The sequence below is a fragment of the Podarcis gaigeae genome (genome assembly GCF_964106915.1).
Source record: "Podarcis gaigeae genome assembly, chromosome: 2".
Classification (NCBI taxonomy): Eukaryota; Metazoa; Chordata; class Lepidosauria; order Squamata; family Lacertidae; genus Podarcis; species Podarcis gaigeae.
In genome coordinates, this window is record NC_139679.1 from 122909206 (window position 1) to 122934457 (window position 25252).

Genomic DNA, 25252 nt, shown 5'->3' on the forward strand with positions numbered 1-25252 from the left:
CACTTTGCCCCGAAAAGTTAGTTAAACAAACAAACAAACAAACAAACAAACAAACAAACAAACAAACAAACAAACATGGCACCCCCCCGTATCCAGCTCTCTGTTTCCGATGTTCAAGCTGCAAGTGCTGATCTTCATAAAGCTCGAAACAGCAACACGCATGTGCACGAGGGGGTGGGGACTAGCAGCTTCTGAGGAACTTCAAGGTTTGGAGAAGTATGTTAAATCTCCTAGAACCGAATCCAAAGGTTGCGAGGAGGAGTGGCTGCTGTTATGGAACATTGCATGTTTGCAGAGGAAGGACTTTCGTGATGCAAAGGTTGCTTGGGCTTATTTCCATCTCTCCTCTCCACCCATCTCTCACACACCCCTTCTGTAGGGTCCTTGCCAGAACCAGGCCTGGCAGCATCAGGGCTGGAGGGTAGAGATTGCTTGACTAGAACAACAACATACCCCAGGAGGGCATTTTACTCTTCCCCAGTTGGGGAGAGCAAGACCTTCTCTACTGGACTTGCCCACCTGATTGGAATGTACCGTATTTTTCGCTCTATAAGACGCACCAGACCACAAGACGCACCAAGTTTTTGGCAGAGGAAAACAAGGAAAAAAATATTCTCGATCTCAGAAGCCAGAACAGCAAGAGGGATTGCTGCGCAGTGAAAGCAGCAATCCCTCTTGCTGTTCTGGCTTCTGGGATAGCTGTGCAGCTTGCATCCGCTCCATAAGACGCACACACATTTCCCCTTACTTTTTAGGAGGGAAAAAGTGAGTCTTATAGAGCAAAAAAATATGGTATATGCTTTGAGCTGTGGCCTTTGTTTCTTGTAAGCACCATGCTATTTTTATTTATGAGTTGTTTTATTTGTTGATTTGAAAGGAAAAATGAGTACAAACAGGAGAATTCCTTTATGCAAAGATCCAGGTTAGGAGCAAGATGAGGGAACCCCTGCAGAGATTTAAAATCACAACACAATTCAAGGCGTGGAAATATAAGCTGTTAGAGCTTTAAAATATGCCCTTCCAAGTTCCTTCCAAAGTTTTCCACTTCCCCTAGTGTAGAAAAAGGCAACACTTTAAAAATGCTTTACTTACAAACTCTTCAAAGGTCAGGTTCATGTGTTTTTCCATACAGCTTTCAGAAAACATAGACAGTAGGACTTACCTTTTAACGTGCAATGTTTTATTGTGTTTTTACATATGTTGGAAGCCGCCCAGAGTGCCTGGGGCAACGCAGTCAGATGGGCGGGGTACAAATAATAAAATTTCCAAACTGATGAAAATTCCTAAATTGTTTATATAGGAACACAAGGATGGCTTTGTTTTTTTTTAAAAAGCCATTCACTGTGAGCTTGGAGCAACCAGCTCCGACCTTTTTACAGGCTGGGACTGACATGGTAGAATGAAGAAAACAATAGGACAAAAAGTCTTCCTCCCAAAGTGAAGTGAAGTGACTTACCTAGGCCCGGCAGGACTGTTTACTCTATGACATTAACCCCTTCGTGCATAAATTAGACTTCAGCTGGGTATTCCGCATTATTAACTGGGACCATTATGGTGAAGGAGCTTAGAGATATTGGAAGCAAACAAATCAAGGTGGGAGCAGGTTTGTGTGGTGCTGGGAGGGGTAACACCATTCACTGCTGTCTCTGACCCCCCCCTCTTTTTTTTACTCCACAGTTTCCTTTGGTTTACATCCAGGTAAGTCTAATTCCCCGCCTCTGCTCCACCACCTCTCATCATCACACCAGAGTGGCTGTTACATTGCCCCACTCAGACCACCTTTCCTAATATCCAGAGGCTGCTTCATTCCATAGCTTCCTCATAAGCCGCTCACATCTCCTGTGGGTTTTAATTTTGCCATCCTTAACAAGTGTTACATGCCTAAGTTCACCCCCTTTGTGGGGTTCTTCAAAATAAAAACACAGGCAGCAGTTTTGGAGGGACCATTAAGTGTGGCTGAAAAGACTATTTGGCCCATGAGAGAAATGGCTGGGACCTTCTCCTGTGCTACATCATCATCATCATTTGTTTTTTTAAATATTTCACTCATCCAAGCAGCCTGTCGACATCCTCGGAGGTCACAGATTGGAATTGAACCCATGCAACTTGGCTAGACAGGACTCTAGCATTCTCCTGCCCTGGCCCTGTTCCCACGGTGGAGTCTACCTCTTTCCGAATCTGAGCAACTTTGCAAAATCATTGCAGGAGATCTTGGGTTCCTTACCAGGCTCTGATGGTGAAGGTGGTTCCGTTAGATTGCGAACCACCTGAAAGGGTCTCCTGCTACTGTTTCCTGCAGATGCGTTAGCACCCCATAACAGATGTATGAGACTAAAACATGGAACTATAATCTCTGGGGTGTAACCCTGATGGATATTGTTAGTGCTGCTGATGGAACTGCTTTAGCGTGTATTTTAAATTAGGTGTGGCTTTTGGAATTGATTGTATACTTTTAAAATTGATTTTGTACTTGCAAACTGCTTAGAAGACATTAGAAGAGCATCTTTTCCTGCCCATTTCCCCCTCTCCCGGGGAATTAATTAGTTTTCATGGCTCCTCAAAGACCTCAGTCTGTTGCCATCCTTGGTTAGCAATGCCCCCACCCCCTTAAGAGTGTTTAAACATCCATCCAGTAGCCCAGGAAGTCTTTTCAGGAGCCACAGATTTTCTGGACCACTGATTGTCAGTACGCCTTTCAACAGATGTCAGCGACTTGGCTCAATAACTGGTTCTGGCCCGACTGGACTGGAGCAATTTCAGAGACCTTCCAGTCCTGGAAAACAGGTCCCAGCGGTGCATTGTGAGCACCAGACTCATGCAGAGTATAAATAACTCGGAAGCTAGCTGTGAAGCGTAACTTATTTCTAGTAAAGGTAAAGGTAAAGGGACCCCTGACCATTAGGTCCAGTCGTGGACGACTCTGGGGTTGTGGCGCTCATCTCGCTATATTGGCCGAGGGAGCCGGTGTACAGCTTCCAGGTCATGTGGCCAGCACGACGAAGCTGCTTCTGGCGAACCAGAGCAGCGCACGGAAACACCGTTTACCTTCCCGCCAGAGGGGTACCTATTTATCTACTTGCACTTTGACATGCTTTCGAACTGCTAGGTTAGCAGGAGCAGGGACCGAGCAACGGGAACTCACCCCGTCGCAGGGATTTGAACCGCCAACCTTCTGATTGGCAAGTCCTAGGCTCTGTGGTTTAACCCTTTATTTCTAATAGCTACTACAAACTAACGAACTACTGGCTTGCATGAGTGTTACATCTCCCACTCAGCCATCTGGTCACTACGTAGATAAGACTCTCCACACACAGAGTCCGGCAGGCAGGCAGGAGCGGAAGAGGAGAAGAGCAGTTTCCGCCCCCTCCTTTCTGAAAACATCAGACCAGGAGATTCTGTCAGGAGACACTGATATGGCTCAGCACGGTCCCATTTTGGGGCAGCTGCAGCTTAGACCCCGTCGCTGCTTTCAACCTGAGCGGTGTCATGCGTGGAGAGTCTGCCTCACCCTTCGGTAACTTCACAGATAAGAATTAATGAGCACTTTATATTTTATAGTCCTTTTTATTCAGGCATCAGGTTGTAAGCAAAAACCCACATCCCTCCCCAAGAAGGGCAGTTGGCTACTCTAAATCTTCTCCCTTCTGTCTCCCGAAATAGGCGCCAACAGGAAGTTCCTCATCCTCCTCTCTGCATCCTTTGTTCTCAGATACGTTTGGATCTCCTAGTTCGTGGGGAGGGAGGGTTCCCCACAATCTCTAATGACGTCTCTGCTATCTGTCCCCTCCCTTCTGTTTCTCTGGCTGTTATCTCGTAGCTAGGTAACTCCTGCCAAAGCTGCTCTGTATTTCTCCCAGTGAGAGCCAGTGTGGTGTAGTGGTTAAGAGCGGTAGTCTCGTAATCTGGTGTACCGGGTTCGCTTCCCTGCTCCTCCACATGCAGCTGCTGGGTGACCTTGGGCTAGTCACACTTCTCTGAAGTCTCTCAGCCCCACTCACCTCACAAAGTGTTTGTTGTGGGGGAGGAAGGGAAAGGAGAATGTCAGCTGCTTTGAGTGATAAAGTGGGATATCAAATCCTTCTTCTTCTTCTTCTTCTTCTTCTTCTTCTTCTTCTTCTTCTTCTTCTTCTTCTTCTTCTTCTCCCTCTCCCTGCTTCTGAGCCTGCTGGAAACAAGGGGGGGGGGCACGCGAATCTTCCCACTCCAGCTCCTCTTCTGAGGAAAGCTGATCTGCCTGTGAATGCACTCCCCCATACTCTGCTTCAGACCATTCTCTGACAAGCGGCTTCTTCCGTGACCCCCCTCTTCTCTTGTGGCTCCCAGGACCCCAAGAAGAACCGCTTGCTGCAGTGGACCAACGTGGAGCAGACAATGGGCCTGGTCCAGCTCTCTTTCCCCCTTTCCTCTGAGCCCCCGCAAGGCCCCTACAAAGTGGTGGTGCAAAAAGCCTCCGGGAACAAGGCGGAACGTCTCTTTGAAGTGAAGGAATACGGTGAGGAAGGAAGGAGAGGAATCGCTTGGTCTGGGGAACGTGGTGTCAAGGACAGCATGTGGAAGGGGGTATTTTCTTGCACACTGGCAGCGCCGCTCAGGAATTCTGATAGAAACTGACAGATCAGTGCAGTTTCGAAACCAGTGGACGAAATCTTTGGAAAGATTTGGCCCGCCATCTTTATTTAAAATTGCGCCCAGTTGGATTGAACCATAGACAGAAGCCTGCAAAAGGATCGTGCAAAATTGGGTTCTTAGGTAACTCGAGAGGCGTGCAAATGCACAGTGAACAGCTTCCCAAAATATCTGACCCAATGGCCAGGTTCAGCGAACTGGTCCTGCTACTGGAAGCAAGTGCATCAGGGCTTTCTTCCGCCCTGCCCCCCCATGCCCCGCAAACAGTGGCGTAGCGTGAGTTGCCAGTGCCCGGGGCTGCACAGAGGGAAATGGAAGGAGTATGCATGCACATTCATCTGCCTAACAGCCAGGAGATCGCAGCCACAAAAATAAGAAGAGTTGTTCTGTTGTCTGGAAAGGTCACTTCCTGGTTCGCATGGGTGGCTGGGTATGGGAGAGTTGCCTGTGTGAGTAGGGCTCATGCTGGGGGCTGGAGACAGGAACAGGTCTTGCTCTGTGCTGGATCCAAAACTTAGTTCGGGGCACATGCGCCAGCTCCTAGGGACTGAGGCACTTTCGTCCCCCCCCCAAATGTGTGGGGTTTTTTGAGGGGGGCGAACTCCCTCACTGTTCAGAGGGTGTTTGGCTTTGCTCCTGGCTCTTCGTGACATCGCCCGCTTGATGTCAGAATGTTGCGTTGGGCCCCCCAATCTTGAGAAGATGGCACCTCTGATTTGGGGGCTTCCCTGGAAACCTAATGGGGAAAAAAAATATCTGTTGTGGGGTGTTAATGCTGCATGCATTTGCCTCTTTTCTGTGCTCAGGCTGATTATGTTGTCTTTCATCCCTATGTTCCTTTCCTTCTTACAGTGCTTCCCAGGTTCGAAGTTTTGGTGAAGGCACCCAAGGAGATAACATTTGTGGCTGAGGAACTCGAAGTGACCGTCTGTGGCCTGTAAGTGAGAGCAACCTGGGCTTCTCTCCCAGAGATGTGGGACCACGTGAATTGAGAACTTGGGTGATGTTGCTAGCACCAGCTAACCTCTCCTCCAATCATAGCTGTCAACTTACAGATTTGACAATAAGGGACCAGCAGCCTTGAAAATAAGGGACCAGCAGCCAAAATAAGGGATTTTAGTCAACCAGTTAAAAGGGACCAGATAATTTTGGAGAGCAGTGCCGGTTTTCAGCCCTTCGTTTCCAGAGGTTGCTGCTCAAGACACCAGCCGATGAAACACTGCAATTAAATAACTACCAGCAGCAACCACTTTTCACGTAAAACGAAGTCCAAGCTACGAAGATACTGTGGCAGTTCTGTATCTTTTCTCTCGTGCTCCATCTGCAGCTCTCAGTTCCATCAGGCGGGGCAGGAGGAAAGGGGGGGGGGGAATAGCGCCCGAAGTAAACCCACAGATCAGACCATCTATGCTAGTCTACCACTTCAAATCTATGGGAGAAGTATTTGCAGTCCTTCCCTTGTAGCCCTTGGAACACCTGCCCGCGCCTCCTCCTCCTCCTCTTCTTCCTCTCTCTGAACTGCTTTCTCTATGGTTGCCCTCGCTCTCCTCTCAAGGCTCCTCATCAATTCATAGACCATGCCAGGCTGCCCATCTCATTCGGGTCCTTCAGCGGCACAGCCGCAGTACGGCCTAGCGGGAGCAGCAGTGACGGGCAGAGGGGAGGCCCCAGGCAGAGACGCTCAGTTCGGCGGCCACGAGGAGGATGGCGGCGGAAGGGCCCGAGGCTCCCACCAGTCCCGGCGGGGAGGGGCTCCCAGGGGCCGAGGCTGGTGAGAGGAGGCCAGAGGGGGGCGGACCGGGCAGCCAAGCAACATACTTGGAGCCTCCTTCCTCCCTGGCCGGCAGGGAGGGAGGGAGAGGAGCTGCTTCCTTTGAAACCTGGGAAATTTAAGGGACATCCATCAATAAGGGACAGCAGTGGGACATGGCGCTGGGATAAGGGCCTGTCCCTCCAAATAAGGGATGCTTGACAGCTAGGCCTCCAATCCAGCCTTGGCCGCACCACCCTAGCTCTGATGGAATGATTGTCATAGCTGCACTGAATTCCTCACAATGTTGGGCCACTTATTCAGGGCTTATTTCACCCAGAACCCACTTGAACTCCATTCCGGAACCTCTCAGGTGGGCATCATTGCCACCATAAGAGAACCTTGGTTTTCAGACATTTTGGAAGTCAAACGGACTTCCAGAACAGATTCCGTTTGACTTCCAAGGTATCACTGTATAATGATGTCATCTTTCAAGCGATGCTGTGGCTGTTTCCTGACTACAGGTACACGTACGGGAAGCCTGTCGCTGGGCAGGTGAAGGTCCGTGTTTGCCGGAAATATAATGAACACAGAGGCTGGCGTGTTTATTCCAGTTCCGGAGGGAGCTGTCACAGAGAAGCGTCGGAAGGAATATGTGAAGAGTTCAGTGGAGAGGTGAGACCCAAAGCGGAAGCTGAAAAAGAAGTGTAAAACACTGTTGGGGAGTTGGCCCTCCCGGGTGACCTGTTATAATTGGACATTCATCCTGATTTACTCAAGGGGAGTCCCAAGGCTCTCAGAATGGCATTCAGCAGGAAACGAGGGAATCGTCATTCCATCAGACAAGCCAAAATGATTGAAATGGTGGATATGGCTGCAGGAATATATATTTGCTCATTGTGTTGGTGCCTGTTGTTCCTCACTGAAGTCTCTTCAAAAACCTGAGGAATATTTAATCCCTTTGTCCAGATAGTATCTCAGGGGCCTACATGCCCATCTGGGGGGATTTTAAAAAAAATAAAAGCAAATGTCCTAGTTTGGGGGGGGGGTTAATTTTTTTTCCGTGTACTGGCAGCTCGGGCTCTGGCTTTCGATCTGCCATGGGCTGCTTGGTGATGGCGGATAACTGGGGGGAGAGCGAGTGATTGTCAACTTTTTTGGCGATAAACGGACAGATATAAATGAATGAGTGTGCCGAGATCAGTGGCTGTTGTGTGAACCTGACTGTCTTGACCTCAAACACCTTGTTTTGTGTAATGACGCAATTCTCATTGGTAGCTGCTACAACTCTCTGTCTTCTGGTGCAGGCAAATGGGCATGGCTGCCTCTCTCAGGTGGTGAAAACCAAGATTTTTCATCTGAAGCGGGAGGGATATGCGATGAACCTCAAGGTGGAAGGCAAGATCGAAGAGGAAGGCACAGGTATTTTATTTTATTTATTAAATTTATCTCCCACCAGTCCTCCAAAGGAGCCCAGCATGTCAGTTTTAAAACCATTCAGCTAAGGAAAACCTGGAAACGTTTCAAAACTCCTAAAAGCAATCACCCTGTTATGTACTGAGTGGAATAGGATCCCAAAGGCAGCAGTCTGATTGGCCCTAGAACAATAGGATTCAGAATGCAGCAGTCTGATTGGTCCTAGAACAATAGGGTCCAGAATGCAGCAGTCTGATTGGTCCACAGGAGCCATCCAATCCAGCTCCAGGTGGACGTGAATCCACAACCTGATTGGCCTACAGGTGAATCCCGGAATTAGCCAATGACGTGGGGCCCATTGTGTAAACAATGTATATAAAGCAGACATTCTGGGGGAACATCCATTCCTCCTCACCACTATGAGCTGAATAAAGAGCATGAAATCCAGTCTTGATTCAGAGTATACTTCACACCCACTCTGAAAACCTAACAATTTCAGGGGAAGGTCTTTCAGCCATCAAATGCTTAGGAAAAACAGGGTTGGTTTTGCAATGTCTCTAATAAGCTGCGGGGATGCAACAGGATGTATACCCCTAAACATTTTGTGTTGCCCTGACCGACCGATGGACCAACCGACATGCTAGCTGTCTTTGCCTGGGCAGACTGGAGCTCTGGCATTCTCCCTCCTAGTGCCCAGGGAAGGGGGTCTGGGGCGGCCATAGTATGTTGCGTTCTGAAGGTAAAGGAAGGAATGGACCCTGATTAATTCAATAGACACTAGACTTGACCAGCAAGACTCTGGGAGCAAATGCGATAGCCACTCCCTGGCCCAGGCCGTTTTTATTAACAAAAGAACTTTAACACAGCATTTGTAAGAAGCAATCAGCTTTCCTCTGAGCTTTTCAAAAAATCCCCATGTGGGAACAAAGTCAGATCAGAGGAAGCTGAAAAGGAAAACAGAAAGAGGCAATGGGAGGTAAAAGAGGTGCTGTGGGATCGGTGGAAATTAATGTTTGTTTTTCTTTTTAGCGTTTATATTATTAACTTGCAAGTTATGGATTTGTGTGTTTTTTTGTTGTTTTTTGAATGTCAGTTTTTGTGTTTTGTGTATTGTTATTTTTCGATATTTTTCTTGTTGTTGTTGTGTGGAAAATACTAATAAAATTTATAATAATAATAAGAAAATAAAAATACCAAATCATTTTAAAAAAAAAGATTAGAGGAAGCTTCTTAACTACAAAGAACTACTTGAGCATGCATACATGTTTAGGCTAAATAAAACAGGGACCAAGGAGGAATGCATTTAGCAAATCCCGGAGGTCATAAACAGGCAGTAAACAGGAAAGACAGGCATTTTTATCAGCTCCATGCGAACTCTGTTTCCTGACCCTAAGATTAACAAAAGTTACATCAAAGCTACCTCCTATCTTTATGTACTGTATTTTTCGCCCTATAGGACGCACTTCCCCCCCTCCAAAAATGAAGGAGAAATGTGTGTGCGTCCTATGGGGCGAATGCAGGCTTTCACTGAAGCCTGGAGAACGAGCGCTCCCGCTGCTTGCGGAGAGTTGTCTGCATGCCGAAGCCTGCGCACGCTGAGCTCAGCGCTTCCAGGCTTCGTGGACCTCTCCGCAAGCAGCGGGAGCCAGCGCTGGGCTCCCATGGCTTGCAGAGAGCTGCCTGTTTGGGGACTGGGGTCGGGGGAAGCTCGGGCCTCCCCCGCCCCAGCCCGCGCCTGGGGGAAAAATAATTTCCCCCCCTTTATTTCCCCCCAAAAAAACTAGGTGCGCCTTATGGGACGGTGCGTCCTATAGGGCGAAAAATACGGTACTCAGGATGCCTGGTGAAGCAACCAGTCTGTCAGGCATAGAGAAAACAAGGCAGAGAGGCAGAGGCTTGGATTGATCAGAAATCATGTCACATGACTCAAACCCAGTCAAAACAATGGCTGACACAATGGCTTGCTTCATTTTTTCGTAATTCCTCATAGCAACCCCACGTGACCACCACAGTGGTGGAGGCGACGCTACTACTGCTCCTCTTCCTCTTCCTAGGCTAGAGCCAGGGGGCGAGTTCTTGCCCCTCTTTGCTCAAGCAACCCTGCCGTTGCCGGGGGCCTTCCCGTCCTCTCAGCGCCATCGCTGCCGCCTTGAGTCCCTCGTCCAGGGGTTGGGGGCAGGAAGGGGGCGAGGGGGAGCAGCCAAAATGAGAGTACCCCTAAACATTTTTTAAAAGAAAAAAAGCACTAACCTATAAGTTACTAATGAAGGAGACTGATACACCTCCCTAGGAAGGCATTTCATCATCAGGGGGCCACCACAGAGTGGACCCTGTCATGAGTCACCAAAAAAACAGACACCCTCAGCGTTCGGCCTAACCAGGAGGGCCTCTTCTGCTCATAAGTAGGGCCCGAGATGGTTGATATTGGGAAAGGAGCTCTTTCATGTACTTTTAGGCGCAGGTATGTGTGAACCAAGGAAGGACCAAGGTCCAGGGGCTTATTATGGTCCCTGGCCTCTCTCATTGAAAGGATCAGGCTCCTGCCACTATGGGTAGACAATGCTACTGGCCAAAAGGGAGAAATTGTCTAGCCTAACAAAAGAAGGGCAGCATTTTAAGCAAAGCAGAAGCCGGCAATGAAGCTTGTGAGGGCAGACAGGAGGGACAGAACATTCCCTCGCTTACCCACCTTCCTTTCCCCCCCTTTTACTTTTTTATTGATTTGTTAACAAAATGAGTGCAAACATAACAAAAAGAAAGAAAACTAAGAATTGGTAACGCAAACCATGAAGCGTCACAGCCTAGAAGGGTGAAATGCAAAGATACAGCACATCTCCAAAAAAGGATAACAAAGTTTTATCTCCTATACGGATACCCTTTACAATAATAAAGATTTATAAAAATAAAAGTATTCTCCACCTGCGAGTTCCATCTTTATTGAGAATAAAGGTTCCAGACATTTGCATATGCAAACGGCACCAACCATGTGCCTCAATATTTGTATAAGAATATTTGCATAAGAAAATCATGCCACATATCGAAAAGAAGTTCGGAAAGAAATTATTGATTCAAGCTCTGCCCTTTGGGTACTTTTTCAAGATGGGCAATTTGTGAAACCCTTGAACACCAGCAATCCCAAATATTAAGATTAAGGATATTCTAGGATTTGGCAACACAGCCCTCAGCTGCTCTTAAGAGATGAGAAATAAGTTATTTACTTTTCAAATCCCATTCTGTTTCCATATAGGTTCAAAATTGCCAGGTGGAAAGATAGAGTAACAGTTTGTTTGCTTTTTACCAAAGAGATCTCAGCAAATGCCTTATTCCACAATTCAGCCAACTTTGAGCAGTCCCACCATGTGTGCTTATATGTACCTACCTCTCTTTGACTATTTGGCAGGGGTGGAATTGACAGGCACGGCTTCCACCATGATCATTACGACTCTCAGCACAATCACCTTTGAGAATGTGGACTTTTACTACAAGCCTGGGATCCCCTTTACTGGGCAGGTAAGGCAGGCTGAGAGATCCCCACTGCGCATGACCCCACAGCTGAATGTTTGTTTTAAAGACAAATGTTCCCTGTACGCACTGGAACAGGAGGATGGATGGGCCACGGTGGTTAGCATTTCACCCCCCACCCCTCATCTCCAGTTCCGACCTCTGAGGTGCCACCTCTGGAATCCTGATGCAATTTGTGTGTCCTCAACCTTCTCCATCCTCACCCACCTGAACTTATAGAACGCCCCCTACAGACAGTCATCTCCCTCAGAGGCGGAGTAAGGTGGGTGCGGTGGGTGTGCCCCCCTGGGTGTCATTCCCGAGGGGGGTGACATCACTGTGCCACCCCCCTGGGATGCTCAGCGCGGGCGGCACACCCCTGGGACACGCACTCCCCAGGATGCTCGGCGCGGGTGGCAGCACAGCGCACCTCCTGGGATGCTTGCCTCGTCCCCCTGGGATGCTCACCCTGTCCCGGGACGTTCACCTCACCCACATGGGCGGGTAGCCCCGCCCCCAGGCGCACACCACTTTGGGCGCCGGAACAGCTAGCTCCGCCACTCATCTCCCTCCCAATTCATATGGGCTACTGCTAAAATGAGGCTGCATTTTAAGCTGTATTTTAAGCCGTATTTTAATTAACTGTTTGTTTGTTCTTGTATTTTTTTCTGTTATGAAATTCATATTTGGTGTTAGCTGCTCTGAGCCCGGCCCTGGCCAGGGAGCACGGGGTATAAATAAAATTTTATACAGTCATACCTTTTCTTGGGGCGTGGGTGGCACTGTGGGTTAAACCACAGAGCCTAGGACTTGCCAATCAGAAGGTCGGTGGTTCAAATCCCCGCGACGAGGTCAGCTCCCGTTGCTCGGTCCCGGCTCCTGCTAACCTAGCAGTTTGAAAGCACGTCAAATTGCAAGTAGATAAATAGGTACCGCTCCGGCGGGAAGGTAAACGGCATTTCCGTGCGCTGCTCTGGTTCGCCAGAAGTGGCTTAGTCATGCTGGCCACATGACCCGGAAGCCATACTCCGGCTCCCTCGGCCAATAAAGCGAGATGAGCGCCGCAATCCCAGAGTCGGTCACGACTGGACCTAATGGTCAGCGGTCCCTTTACCTTTACCTTACTTCTTCTTACATTCGGTTCAGGTTATGTCTTTTCAGGTTGCGCCCCATAGCGACCCGGAAGTACTGGAAAGGGTTACTCCTGCGTTTCGCTGTTAGCGCATGCGCAGGCGCTCAAAATGACATCATGCGCATGTGCGGAAGCGGAGAATCGCAACCCGTGCACGTGCAGACGCGGGTTGCGTTCTGCTCATGTTGCGAATAGGGCTCTGGAACGGATCCTGTTCGCAACCAGAGGTCCCACTGTAATCATCAACATCATCTTCATCATCATCATCATCATCAGACCAAACTGCTATATGTATTGTTTTTGCCCTGCTAGGTGAAGCTTTTGGATGCTGCCAAAGTGCCAATTGCCAATGAAACAATTCAGATTAGGGTACATCTAACTGGAACCAGCACCAACTACGTAACTGATGACCAGGGACGAGCCCAGTTTTCCATAGACACTGATAACTTCACAGCTCCTGAACTCGGGATCCAGGTGAGTGTTCAAGGGGATTGAGAACTAAATAAGGCAGATTTATTTTTTGCAAGCACGAAACACGGGAATATCATAGAATCGTAAGAGTCTTAAAGTTGGAAGGGGCCCAGGGGTCATCTAGTCCAACTCCCTGCAATGCAGGAATCTCAGCTAAAGCATCCATGACAGATGGCCACCCAACCTCTCCAATATCAATTGGATTGGTTGAAATTTTTAAAAATGCTTTGAGATTCAGTTTCCTGTGGCTCCTACTTTTTTTCTCTTCTCTTTCTCCTTCATCACCTTTTCTGGGTTTGTCATTTCCCGTTAATTTCATTTCCATTTCTGAATCCAGGAAATGTATTGGGACTAGAAAAAGACCCCCAAGGGCTGGGACTGTGTATGTGACAGCAGAAATGGCTGTTGGGTTGATACATCTGACTCTTATTGTCTCCTAAAGGTATGTGTTGGTTGCTGGGCATGCAACTAGGTCTGAGATGAATCTCGAACCGGTGTAATATCACATTGTTGATCTCATACTCACCAAGGCACCAATGATTCCCTAATACAGGAACAACAAGGATTTATTTTCTCCAGTCCCTGAGCACCTGTCATTTTCCTCTTTCTTTCTGTTTGCCAGGCAACTTATAAATCAAACTCTGCGTGTCAACAAGGCTGGATCAGTCCCCAACACCAGGGCGCATCTCATTCAGCGGGGCGTTTTTACTCACCAAGCCAAAGCTACCTCCACATTGAGCGTGTTCCTGGGACTTTAAGCTGTGGTCAGACTCAGACGCTCCGGGTCCATTATATTCTGAATTCAGCTGTCGTAAAAGAGGAGGAGATGGTCTTTTACTATTTGGTAAGCCTGGACAGAGTGGCCTTTCTTTGGTAGGGACTTAGGAGTGGGCCTTCTCAGTGGCTGCTCCCAAACTTTGGAACCCTATTTAGGGAAGTTTTTAATGTTTGATGTTTTATCGTATTTTTAATGTTCTGTTGGAAGACACCCAGAGTGGCTGGGGAAACCCAGCCAGTTGGGCAGTGTCAGGGAACTGCCATCGGAGCCAGAGGCGGAGGGAAGGCTCCAGAGGGATGCCGGAGAGGGTCCCAGTAGGGAGAGAGGCAGCCCATCTGCTGGGGAAGGAAATCAGCGTAACACCAGTGGAGAAGGGGGGCAGATGGGGGAATCGGCGAGGGGGCTCCAGGACTCCTCGCCGGAGACCAGCGGGGAGAGCACGGGTCCTCCGCTGCCCACACCCTCCCTGCGCAGAAGACTTCCGCACAGGGAGAGTAGGAGGAGACTCGGCGTCAAAGAACTTCTTTGCTGGAAGAAGTTCAAGAAATGCCCACTGACGGATTCTGCCAGCGATTGAGACAGCCACGGATAGGTGGCTGTCCGGACAGAAAGGGTTGACCCAGGTAACCCAGCCAGGTGTGGTGACAACTTACCCACGAGCAACCCCTAGAACCATTACCGGCAGGGTAAGATGATGATGATGATGATGATGATGATTATCAGGGGACTGCCATCGGAAAAGGGGAAGGAGGCAGGGTGGCTGCTGGGATACAGGGAGTCTCCGAAACTCCTGAGGAGCAGTTCCTCCTCCAGCGGTGGGAAAAGCCACACCTCCAGTGGAGAACAAGGGGAAGGGGCCAGCCAAGCAAGGAAAGGGCTTGAGGATGCTGCTGAGAGCCCCAGCTCCTCACCTAGCCAGGCTGGGCAGGAGGGAGGCACGCCCCTTCCGTCGCCCAGCTTGCACAGAGGGGTGAAACGCAAAGAGGGGAGGCGGAGGCTTGGGGTACCAAAGTTCTTATGCTGGGGGAGAAGCATAAGAAGGGGCCACTCCCGGCTTCTGCAAGTGACTAAGACGGACATGAACTTTGTGGTTCTGCATTGTAAATAGTTTGCACAATAAAGCCTGTAAAAGACAGGTCGGAGTCCTGCCTGGTTACTCACGAGCAACCACCACCCGCACCTGACAGTTATTATTATTATTATTATTATTATTATTATTATTATTATTATTACTCTTCATAGAGAGGTTAGACAGGCTCCCTTGTCGTCCATCTGCCAGCTGTTTTATTTTGACAAGCCTTTGTGAACTGACTGTTTCTTGGTTTTTTTAAGGAAAGGACTTTGAATAGTGCTCATTCAAATCCATTTTCAGCTGCCAAACTATGTTTGTTTTCTAATTGCAAAGATAGGCTCAAGCGTAATGGCAATTCATGTTCTACTACCAAGAGAGAGATTGTTTCTGGAAGCTACTGGCTCCCTGTGTGGAAGAACGGCTGACATATCAGTGTAACCAGATGTTTGCCTCCTCCATCCTCCTCCAGCTTATAGGCAACTGGGTGGCCACAGTGAGAGAAGGATGCTGAGATAGATGGACCATTGGCCTGACCTAGCAGGCTGTTGTGTTCTTATGCTTTTATCAGGCATTTTCCGCCTTCCATGCAGGTGATGGCTAAGGGGGTCATTGTGCGATCAGGGACCCATGTTCTGCCTGTGGAGCACAGAGAAGGTACCGGTAAGTGGCACTCCATTCCCATTTCCTCCCTTCATTCTTGGTGACCGTTCCAATTTTTTATAAACCCAGGTGATAACATAAACCAGGGGTCAGCAAAAATTTTCAGCAGGGGGCCACTCCACTGTCCCTCAGATCTTGTGGAGGGCCGGACCATATTTTGGAAAAAAATAATGAACGAATTCCTATGCCCCACAAATAACCCAGAGATGCAATTTAAATAAAAGGACACATTCTACTCATGTAAAAGCACGCTGATTCCTGGACCATCCACGGGCCAGATTTAGAAGGTGATTGGGCCGGATCTGGCCCCTGGGCCTTAGTTTGCCTACCCATGATGTAAACCCACACCTTAGTACAGTGCCACCACATATGCTTCCATGTGCCCTTGCGGTTCTTGCATGACATGTTTCAGAGTTTCCTCAATTTTATACTCATAGACAATATAATTTTACACTCATGAATTGTAATCGTTCTCTTCCTCCCTCTCTTCCTCCTTGGGAATTTTGTGTCAGTGCGCTATGCCAATCATTTGGGGTTCCCTTTTCAGTCAGCAATGTCACTCAGAAAGTCTCCCAGAATATACTTCCTCAGTTCAGCTCACCTGTGGGAATAAACACATTCCAGTTCTGCTTTAAGTATTGATGGAAGAATTAACATTACAACTTATACAACTGCTGGCCTAAGGAAAATAAAGTAAAACTATGTACAGTGGTACCTCGGGTTACATACGCTTCAGGTTACATATGCTTCAGGTTACAGACTCCGCTAACCCAGAAATAGTGCTTCAGGTTAAGAATTTTGCTTCAGGATGAGAACAGAAATCGTGCTCCGGCGGCGCGGCAGCAGCAGGAGGCCCCATTAGCTAAAGTGGTGCTTCAGGTTAAGAACAGTTTCAGGTTAAGTACGGACCTCCGGAACGAATTAAGTACTTAACCCGAGGTACCACTGTACAGAGAACCATTCCTCCTGCTTGCTCTGCAGCCATCTGAGCAGAGTAGCAACCACACCTCCTCCTTCAGAGCCTGTCTAATAAAGAAGTCTGTTGCTAAGGAAACCCTGTTGCTGGGGAAGTCCTGTTGCTAGCAGAAAGCTTGTTGCTAGGGGCAGATGTGTTGTTAGGGGCAAAACTATGCAAGGATCATTTCAAGTCTATTTTTAGACTTACACTAACATTTCGTTATCTACCAGCCAAAGGGGTGTTTTCTCTGGACCTCTTTGTTGACATGGACACTGCTCCATTGGCTCGTTTCCTTCTCTACACAATTTTGCCCAGTAGAGAACTAGTGGTCCATTCAGCAGATTTCACCGTGGAGAACTGCTTCGCAAACAAGGTAAGGTTGTGGGGACTCTCTGAGGCCCAGGGCAGACACGGCCATGAGGCTCTCTGTTCCCCCTCTGGCATAAACCTTTGTCAAAGTTCTCACTTGGTAGTCCATAGAGCACCATTTTTTCCAGCTGGACCAGCAGAATATTAACTTGTTGCCAGCTGAGGAGGGCAACCCAAGCTGAGAAAACAAATCCCACAAGGGATTATCTCTGTGCTGTCATGTAATAGAATGAACTCTTCAAATGCCCTTTCTATAATAATTTTTATTTATTTTTCAATTACAATCCAATAATAGCCTCATTATAACAATACCAAATTGCAATACAATTACTAAAAGCAATAATAATAATAATAATAAGAAGAAGTTTATTATTTGTACCCTGCCCATCTGGCTGGGTTTCCCAAGCCAATCATTCATATACCAAATTATATAATTTAGGTGGCCCTCTGCGTGCAAGATTTGATGGTTTGATGATTTTCTTTACTTCTGCGTTCCAAAATCTTATTAATTTCAGTTACATTCCGGTCAAAATAATAATCCCTTATCCATCAACTGCAATATTAATAACTTCCATTTGTGGTGACACATTAAATGATTTATAAATCTACAAGTGAGGCACCCCAACTATATCCTTTTTCTTCCTGTGTGTGACAATTATTTTGTGGTGTTTCTTCCTGTCCTTGTAAAATGTTATGTCTGCCTTTTCCCAGTTGTTGCTGTTCTCCACCATGCCTTTGGCGGGGTTGATATCCCCTTGCTGTTTCAGAAATTATCCATTGCTCCGTCCCGTGCTTTGCTGTTTTGCAACTTTAACAACAGCTTCAAAAATCACTCCACCCCAATAAATAACCTGTTTTCACAATTTTTTCAAATGCCCTTTATGCCTCCAGGTGAATCTGTGGTTCTCTGATGCTGAAGGCCTCCCTACCAGCAAAACTCACCTCCATCTTGCTGCCTCCAAAGGCTCCCTTTGTGCTGTCCATGCTGTCGATAAGAGTGTCTTTCTCTTGAAGCCCGAAGCTGAGATGTCCCCTAAGGCTGTGAGTCAAATCTGCTTTGGAAGCTGTCTTCAAGTGTAACATTCCTAGAGCCACTTTTGCGCTTCCGTGCCATGGGGTGTGCTGATGTCATGTACATGAGCCAGGTGGCATGTATGTCCGGTGCGCTGACTGTTGGGATGCTTCCAAGGGAACGGGGGCAACTGGCAGGCCCCCAGCTGGCTCCAGCCCACTGGCCGGCAGCCGGGCGATCTCCGGTCCTTGGTGCAGCATGAATCTGCGACCCAGAGCTTCAGAAGCTGGGCACGCAACTCAGCAGAGATAAGAACTCTTCGCAACAGAAGGGCAGATTAGAGGCTGTGTAAAACGTATTTACAGGCATTTTATTCAGCATCAGGACAAAAGGAAAAACATGTCTGCTCCCCTTCGTGTCCAAGCAAACGGCAGAAGCAAAAAAATAGCAGGGGCATTTTAGGACATGCTTAATTGTGGCTACTTTTGTGGTCAGGTTTATGATCTGCTCCCTGTGAAGAACCTCCGAGGTTACGTCTACAGGCACCACTACATGCTTGAACCGTATCTTGGTCGTTGCACAGTTAGGAAAAATATTGTTGTGGGAGGCATCAGCTACAGATATGAATCTTTTCAGCGGAGTGAAGGTGATGCCTATGACATTCTCAAGGTGAGTGCCAAAGGACCCGCTGCATTGGCATGAGACCCTTAATCTCAGGGTCATGGATATGAGTCCCATGTGGGCGGGAGAGTCCTTCATTGCAGGAGTTTGGGCTAGGTGATCCTTGTGGATCCTCCCCAACTCTGCAATTCTATGATTATGTGATTTGTCGGGGAGTGAAATGTCTGCCAGGAAGAGGAGGGCACATTGCAGGGACCCACCGCGTGACAGTGGCAGCTCAGCCACCCAAAATCTAGGGCTGTAAGGAAGCACGGTGTTGCATTCCACCCCGCATACGCCGCACGCAGCAATGTTTCCATTCCCCTGCAGTTCGTTTTCCACCAAAAGCTATTGTCCTCTGCAGAGAGATTATGTAACCTTAAGAAGAGCCCGCTGGGTCAGGCCAATGCGTTTAGTCCAGTGTTCTCACATTGCTTAACCAAATAATAATAATAATAGTAATAATAATAATATATTATTTATACCCCGCCCATCTGGCTGGGCCTCCCCAGCCACTCTGGGCAGCTTCCATAGAAACCAAAAATACAGTAAAGTATCACGCGTTAAAAACTTCCCTGAACAGGGCTGCCTTAAGATGTCTTCTGAATGTCAGGTAGTTGTTTATCGCTTTGACATCTGCTGGAAGGGCGTTCCACAGGGCGGGTGCCACTACCGAGAAGGCCCTCTGCCTGGTTCCCTGTAGCTTTGATTCTCGCAATGAGGGAACCGCCAGAAGGCCCTCGGCGCTGGACCTCAGTGTCCGGGCAGAACGATGGGGGTGGAGACGCTCCTTCAGGCCTACAGGGCCAAGGCCGTTTAGGGCTTTAAAGGTCAGCACCAACACTTTGAATTGTGCTCGGAAACGTACTGGGAGCCAATGTAGGTCTTTCCAGACCGGTGTTATATGGTCTCGGCCTGTGGGAAGCCTGCAAACAGGATCTGAGCGCAAGAGCCCTTTCCCCCCTCCTGTGGTTTTCAGCGACTGGTATTCAGAAGCATCACGGCCTCCAACTGGGGAGGCAAACCATCACCATCATGGCTCGTAGCCACTGATAGCCTTTCCCCCTAATTTGTCGGATCCTCTGAGCCATCCACATTCGTGGCCATCACTCCCTCCTGTGGAAGCGAGTTTCAGTGCTGAACTAGATAAAAGGTAAAGGTAAAGGACCCCTGGATGGTTAAGTCCAGTCAAAGGTGATTATGGGGTTGCGGCGCTCATCTCGCTTTCAGGCCGAGGGAGCTGGCGTTTGTCCACAGAAAGCTTTCCAGGTCATGTGGCCAGCAGGACTAAACCACTTCTGGCACAATGAGATGGAGGCCAGAGCACATGGAAATGCCGTTTTCCTTCCCACCGGACTGGTACCTATTTATCTGCTTGCACTGGCGTGCTTTCGAACTGCTAGGTGGGCAGGAGCTGGGACACAGCAATGGGAGTTCACCCCGTCGCGGGGATTCAAACCGCCGACCTTCTGATCGGCAAGCCCAAGAGGCTCTGTGGTTTAGACCACAGCGCCACCTGCATCCTTACAGTTGAACTAGGCACCATGTGAATAACTGCTTTTTGAATCCGCCCTGAATCTTTCAACATTCAGTTTCACTGGCCCATGAGTTCTAAGGTCATGAGAGTACTGTGTCCAGTTCTGGGCACCACAATTTAAGAAGATGTCAACCAGCTGGAACAAGTACAGAGGAGGGCAACCAAGATGCTCAAGGGTCTAGAAACAGGTACGTAGCCATGTTGGTCTAAAGCAGTCGATACACACACACACACACACACACCAGGTTTACAATACCCATTGAGTCAGTCACCCATCTCCTACTACCCTCCTGAGAAAAACCCCTCCCACTATATAGAAGGGTCTGGTGACTTCTGTTTCAGTGTATCTGAAGAAGTGTGCATGCACATGAAAGCTTATACCAAGAACAAACTTAGTTGGTCTCTAAGGTGCTACTGGACTATTTTTTTATTTTATTTTTAAACTATATTTCAAGGGTCTGGAAGCCAAGCCTTATGAGGAACAGTTGAAGGAGCTGGGCATGTTTAGCCTGGAAAAGAGGCTGTGGAGCCCTTCAGATATTTCAAGGGCTGTCACATGAAAGAGGGAACAAGCTTGTTTTCTCCTGCTCTGGACCAATGGCTTCAAGTTACAAGAAAGGAGATTCCGACTAATCATTAGGAACAACTTTCTGACAGTAAGAGTTGTTTGGCAGTGGAACGGACTCCCATGAGAGGTGGTGGACTCTTCTTCCTTAGAGGCTTTTAAGCAAAGTTTGGATGGCCACCTGTCCTGGACGCTTTAGCTGAGATTCCTGTGTTGCAGGTGGTTGGCTGGCCACTTGATTATCCTTGGGTTCCCTTAGGTAAAGGTAAAGGGACCCCTGACCATTAGGTCCAGTCATGGACAACTGGGGTTGCAGTCAAAACAAAAAAAATTCCTTCCAGTAGCACCTTAAAGACCAACTAAGTTAGTTCTTGGTATGAGCTTTCGTGTGCATGCACACTTCTTCAGATACACTGAAACAGAAGTTTCCAGACCCTTCTATATAGTGAGAAGGTGGGGAGGGGGATTACTCAGAAGGGTGGTGGGAATGGGTGATTGGCAGATAGCTGTGATGAGCCTGTTGACGACTCTTAACGACTGCAATAGGTCTTACAGGAAAAAGCAAGGGGTGAGAAGGTGAAAAATGGCTTTGTCATGTATAATGAGATAAGAATCCAAGGTCTTTGTTCAGACCAGGTCTCTCCATGAAGTGTTCTCCTACTGGTTTCTCTAGAATCACAAGACAGAGAAACCAGTAGGAGAACACTTCAATCTCCCAGGACATTCTATACAAGATCTCAAAGTAGCTGTTTTACTACAAAGGAATTTCAGAAATAGACTGGAAAGATAAGCTGCTGAATTGCAACTTATCACCAAACTTAAAACCATGGAGAAACCTGGTCTGAACAAAGACCTTGGATTCTTATCTCATTATACATGACAAAGCCATTTTTCACCTTTTCACCCTTGCTTTTTCCTGTAAGACCTATTGCAGTCGTTAAGAGTCGTCAACAGGCTTACCGCACCTATCAGCCAATCACCCATTCCCACCACCCTTCTGAGTAATCCCCCTCCCCACCTTCTCACTATATAGAAGGGTCTGGAAACTTCTTTTTCAGTGTATCTGAAGAAGTGTGCATGCACACGAAAGCTCATACCAAGAACTAACTTAGTTGGTCTTTAAGGTGCTACTGGAAGGAATTTTTTTTGTTTTGACTATGGCAGACCAACACGGCTACCTATCTGTAACTGGGGTTGCAGTGCTCATCTTGCTGTTTAGGCCAAGGGAGCCGGCGTTTGTCCGCAGACAGCTTCCAGGTCATGTGGCCAGCAGGACTAAGCCGCTTCTGGCGAACCAGACCAGCGCACGGAAACGCCGTTTACCTTCCTGCAGGAGCGGTACCTATTTATCTACTTGCACTTTGACGTGCTTTCGAACTGCTATGCTGGCAGGAGCAGGGACCGAGCAACAGGAACTCACCCTGTCGCAGGGATTCAAACCGCACACCCTTACAACTCTGCAATTCTTTGATTCTATGAGAGAGGGAGAAAAATGTTTCTCTATCCCCCTGTATCCTTCCAGACCACCCGGCAGTGGGCAGAGGAGGATGTCCAGCTCCTGAAGGGTTAATCCAGACTAGGTAGAGACTCTCCTGGTCAGGTATTCGGGAACAGAGACACATATGCTGTTTGGGAAGGCATAACGCTCTAGAGAAGGGTTCATACTGGCTCATTTTCTCATTTTGCAGGACTTTGGCTTGAAAGCTTTTACCAGCACCGAGATACAGAAGCCTAACCTTTGCAGAGAAGATATACCAGTATATGCCTGTAAGAACCTGGTGGCAATGTTGGTGGCAATTGTGGGAGTAGGGGTGGGATTTCCTCCAGTTAGCCTTCGTTCCATCTTCATGTTGTTGTTTAGTCGTTTAGTCGTGTCCGACTCTTCGTGACCCCCTGGACCAGAGCACACCAGGCACTCCTGTCTTCCACTGCCTCCCGCAGTTTGGTCAGACTCATGTTTGTAGCTTCAAGAACACTGTCCAACCATCTCATCCTCTGCCGTCCCCTTCTCCTTGTGCCCTCCATCTTTCCCATCATCAGGGTCTTTTCCAGGGAGTCTTCTCCTCTCATGAGGTGGCCAAAGTATTGGAGCCTCAGCTTCACGATCTGTCCTTCCAGTGAGCACTCAGGGCTGATTTCCTTAAGAATGGATACGTTTGATCTTCCATCTTCATAATGCCCTCAAAATCACAAGATTTATAAGCTCTGCAAATTTAAGAGGAACGATAACAGCTTAAGAAGAGCCAATGGCAAATCTTCTCTAGCATCCTGTTCTCACATTGGCTGAAGGGTTGCTTGCAAATGTACATCCAGCTACCCTCTACGTCTCTAAGGGCCTTGACTAAAACTTTTGCTGAGTGCCTAGTTCTGCAGCCCTATATATTTTTTAAAAATATTAAGATACTTGGCAGAAGGGTTTTCAGGAAGAGTTTCACTTGCCTCATCCCTTCCGGCATTTGCATGCTGTAAATAGAAAGTTTACAGTGGAACCTCGGTTCCTGAACGAAATCCATTCCGGAAGCCCGTTCAGCTTGCGAAATGTTCGAAAACCGAGGCATGGCTTCCCATTGGTTGCAAGATCTTCTTGCACTCCGCAGAAGTCGTGTCGTTCAGGTTCCGAAAACATTTGAAAATGGAAGCATTTACTTCTGGGTTTTCAGCATTCGGGAACCAAAACATACAAGAACAAAGGCATTTGGGAACCGAGGTTCCAATGTACCAGTATTTGCCCAAAGATAGATTCAGAGTGTACCGTTTTTTTCGCACCATAGGACGCACTTTTCCCCTCCTAAAAAGCAAGGGAAAATGTGTGTGTGTCCTATGGAGCAAATGCAGGGGGGAGGCAGGCGGGAAAAGCCCCCAAGAGCTGCACACAAGCTCCTTGCGCTCTTGCGGGCTTTTCCACAGGAGGGAGAAGGGACTGACTGGCTGCATCAGTCCCTTCTCCCACCTCCCAGAAAAGCCAGGAGAAGCCGCAATCTCTTTAAAGGAGTTGCGCTGCTTCTGCCGGTTTTGCGGGAGGTGGGTGAATTCCCCCACTTCCCAGAAAAGCCAGGAGAAGCTGCGATCTCTTTAAAGGGGTTGCGCGATTCCGTGGGCTTTTGGGAGAGGTGAGGGAATCCCCCCACCTCCCAGTAAAGCCAGGAAAGTGTCAGCATCGCCCTTGAGCCAGTGCACCAACTGGACTCATGCACTACAGCCCGACTGGGCTGGGTGAGCTGGGTAGCACTGCCAGAGACCTCCTTTCCCACAGGAACAGGTCACAGTGCTGTGGACTCACAGCTTGGAGCTGAGAGCACCGGATTCACTGTCTCAATAATACAGTCGTTGCGCAGCAGCGTTTTGCAGAGTCTTGCAGAGTATAAACCACTCGGAGAGCAGCTCTGTAAAATATCCTCCTTTATTCTATAACTACAGCTATAATACAAAACTATATACAGAGCTAAATATTCTGAGCATAAATCAATGCTATACTCTGAGTGCCTGCAGCTGCTCTTAGCAGCAATCTTATCTATAAACACAATCTCTTGCACTCTCTCTCCGACACACTGACTGACTCTCTCACACACAGAGATTCACTCACTTGACTAATTAAGTAGAGAGCAGTACATTGCTCCTCCTCTCTGTAGAGTCAGCAGAGACCTCAGGAGATGATCAGGAGATTCTTGGGTATGGGAGGGGTGAAATGGTAAAATATCATGCTATTTAAATGGCATAGATTAATTAGTCACTCAGCAACAATAGAATATGGTTACAGTGGTACCTCGGGTTACATACGCTTCAGGTTACACACTCCACTAAGCCAGAAATAGTGCTTCAGGTTAAGAACTTTGCTTCAGGATAAGAACAGAAATCGGATTCTGGCAGCGTGGCGGCAGCAGGAGGCCCCATTAGCTAAAGTGGTGCTTCAGGTTAAGAACAGTTTCAGGTTAAGTACAGACCTCCGGAACGAATTAAGTACTTAACCTGAGGTACCACTGTATATGCCTTGGAGGACACATGGTGATTTGCAGAATTCTACCTTTTGTTTTAAAAAGTGAAATGGCTTTGGAACCAAATAGAAATTGGATGCTTCAATGCAGGTTGGGGGTTAGATTGTAAACACAGACACATACACACAAGACAGCTGTGTATGAAACACAATTTATGACACACACGCACATACACAAAGAGAGAGAGATAGAGAGTACAAAGAAAAACAAAATGAAATTTAATAATAATAATAATAATAATAATTTATTATTTATACCCCGCCCATTTGGCTGGGCCTCCCCAGCCACTCTGGGCGGCTTCCATAAAAACCAGAAATACAGTAAAATATCACACGTTAAAAACTTCCCTGAACAGGGCTGCCTTAAGATGTCTTCTGAATGTCAGGTAGTTGTTTATCGCTTTGACATCTGCTGGAAGGGCGTTCCACAGGGCGGGCGCCACTACTGAGAAGGCCCTCTGCCTGGTTCCCTGTAGCTTTGCTTCTCGCAATGAGGGAACCGCCAGAAGGCCCTCGGCGCTGGACCTCAGTGTCCGGGCAGAATGATGGGGGTGGAGACGCTCCTTCAGGTATACTGGGCCGAGGCCGTTTAGGGCTTTAAAGGTCAGCACCAACACTTTGAATTGTGCTCGGAAACATACTGGGAGCCAATGTAGGTCTTTCAAGACCGGTGTTATATGGTCTCGGTGGCCGCTCCCAGTCACCAGTCTAGCTGCCGCATTCTGGATTAGTTGTAGTTTCCGGGTCACCTTCA

The 25252-nt window shown here is 48.0% G+C and overlaps 1 protein-coding gene across 1 annotated transcript in view; it reads left to right on the forward strand.

Moving 5' to 3' along the window:
• LOC310836954 (alpha-2-macroglobulin-like) overlaps positions 1–25252 on the forward strand; it is an 80707-nt gene that overhangs the window by 16334 nt on the left and 39121 nt on the right. Inside the window, exons 5-17 of the mRNA XM_083722973.1 lie at positions 1678–1698; positions 4324–4492; positions 5479–5563; positions 6901–7051; positions 7684–7798; positions 11193–11302; positions 12738–12899; positions 13519–13740; positions 15337–15406; positions 16595–16737; positions 17625–17774; positions 18241–18414; positions 22196–22274. Of these exons, the coding sequence (XP_083579099.1) occupies positions 1678–1698; positions 4324–4492; positions 5479–5563; positions 6901–7051; positions 7684–7798; positions 11193–11302; positions 12738–12899; positions 13519–13740; positions 15337–15406; positions 16595–16737; positions 17625–17774; positions 18241–18414; positions 22196–22274 (1651 nt within the window). The remainder of the gene's footprint in view (positions 1–1677; positions 1699–4323; positions 4493–5478; positions 5564–6900; positions 7052–7683; positions 7799–11192; positions 11303–12737; positions 12900–13518; positions 13741–15336; positions 15407–16594; positions 16738–17624; positions 17775–18240; positions 18415–22195; positions 22275–25252) is intronic.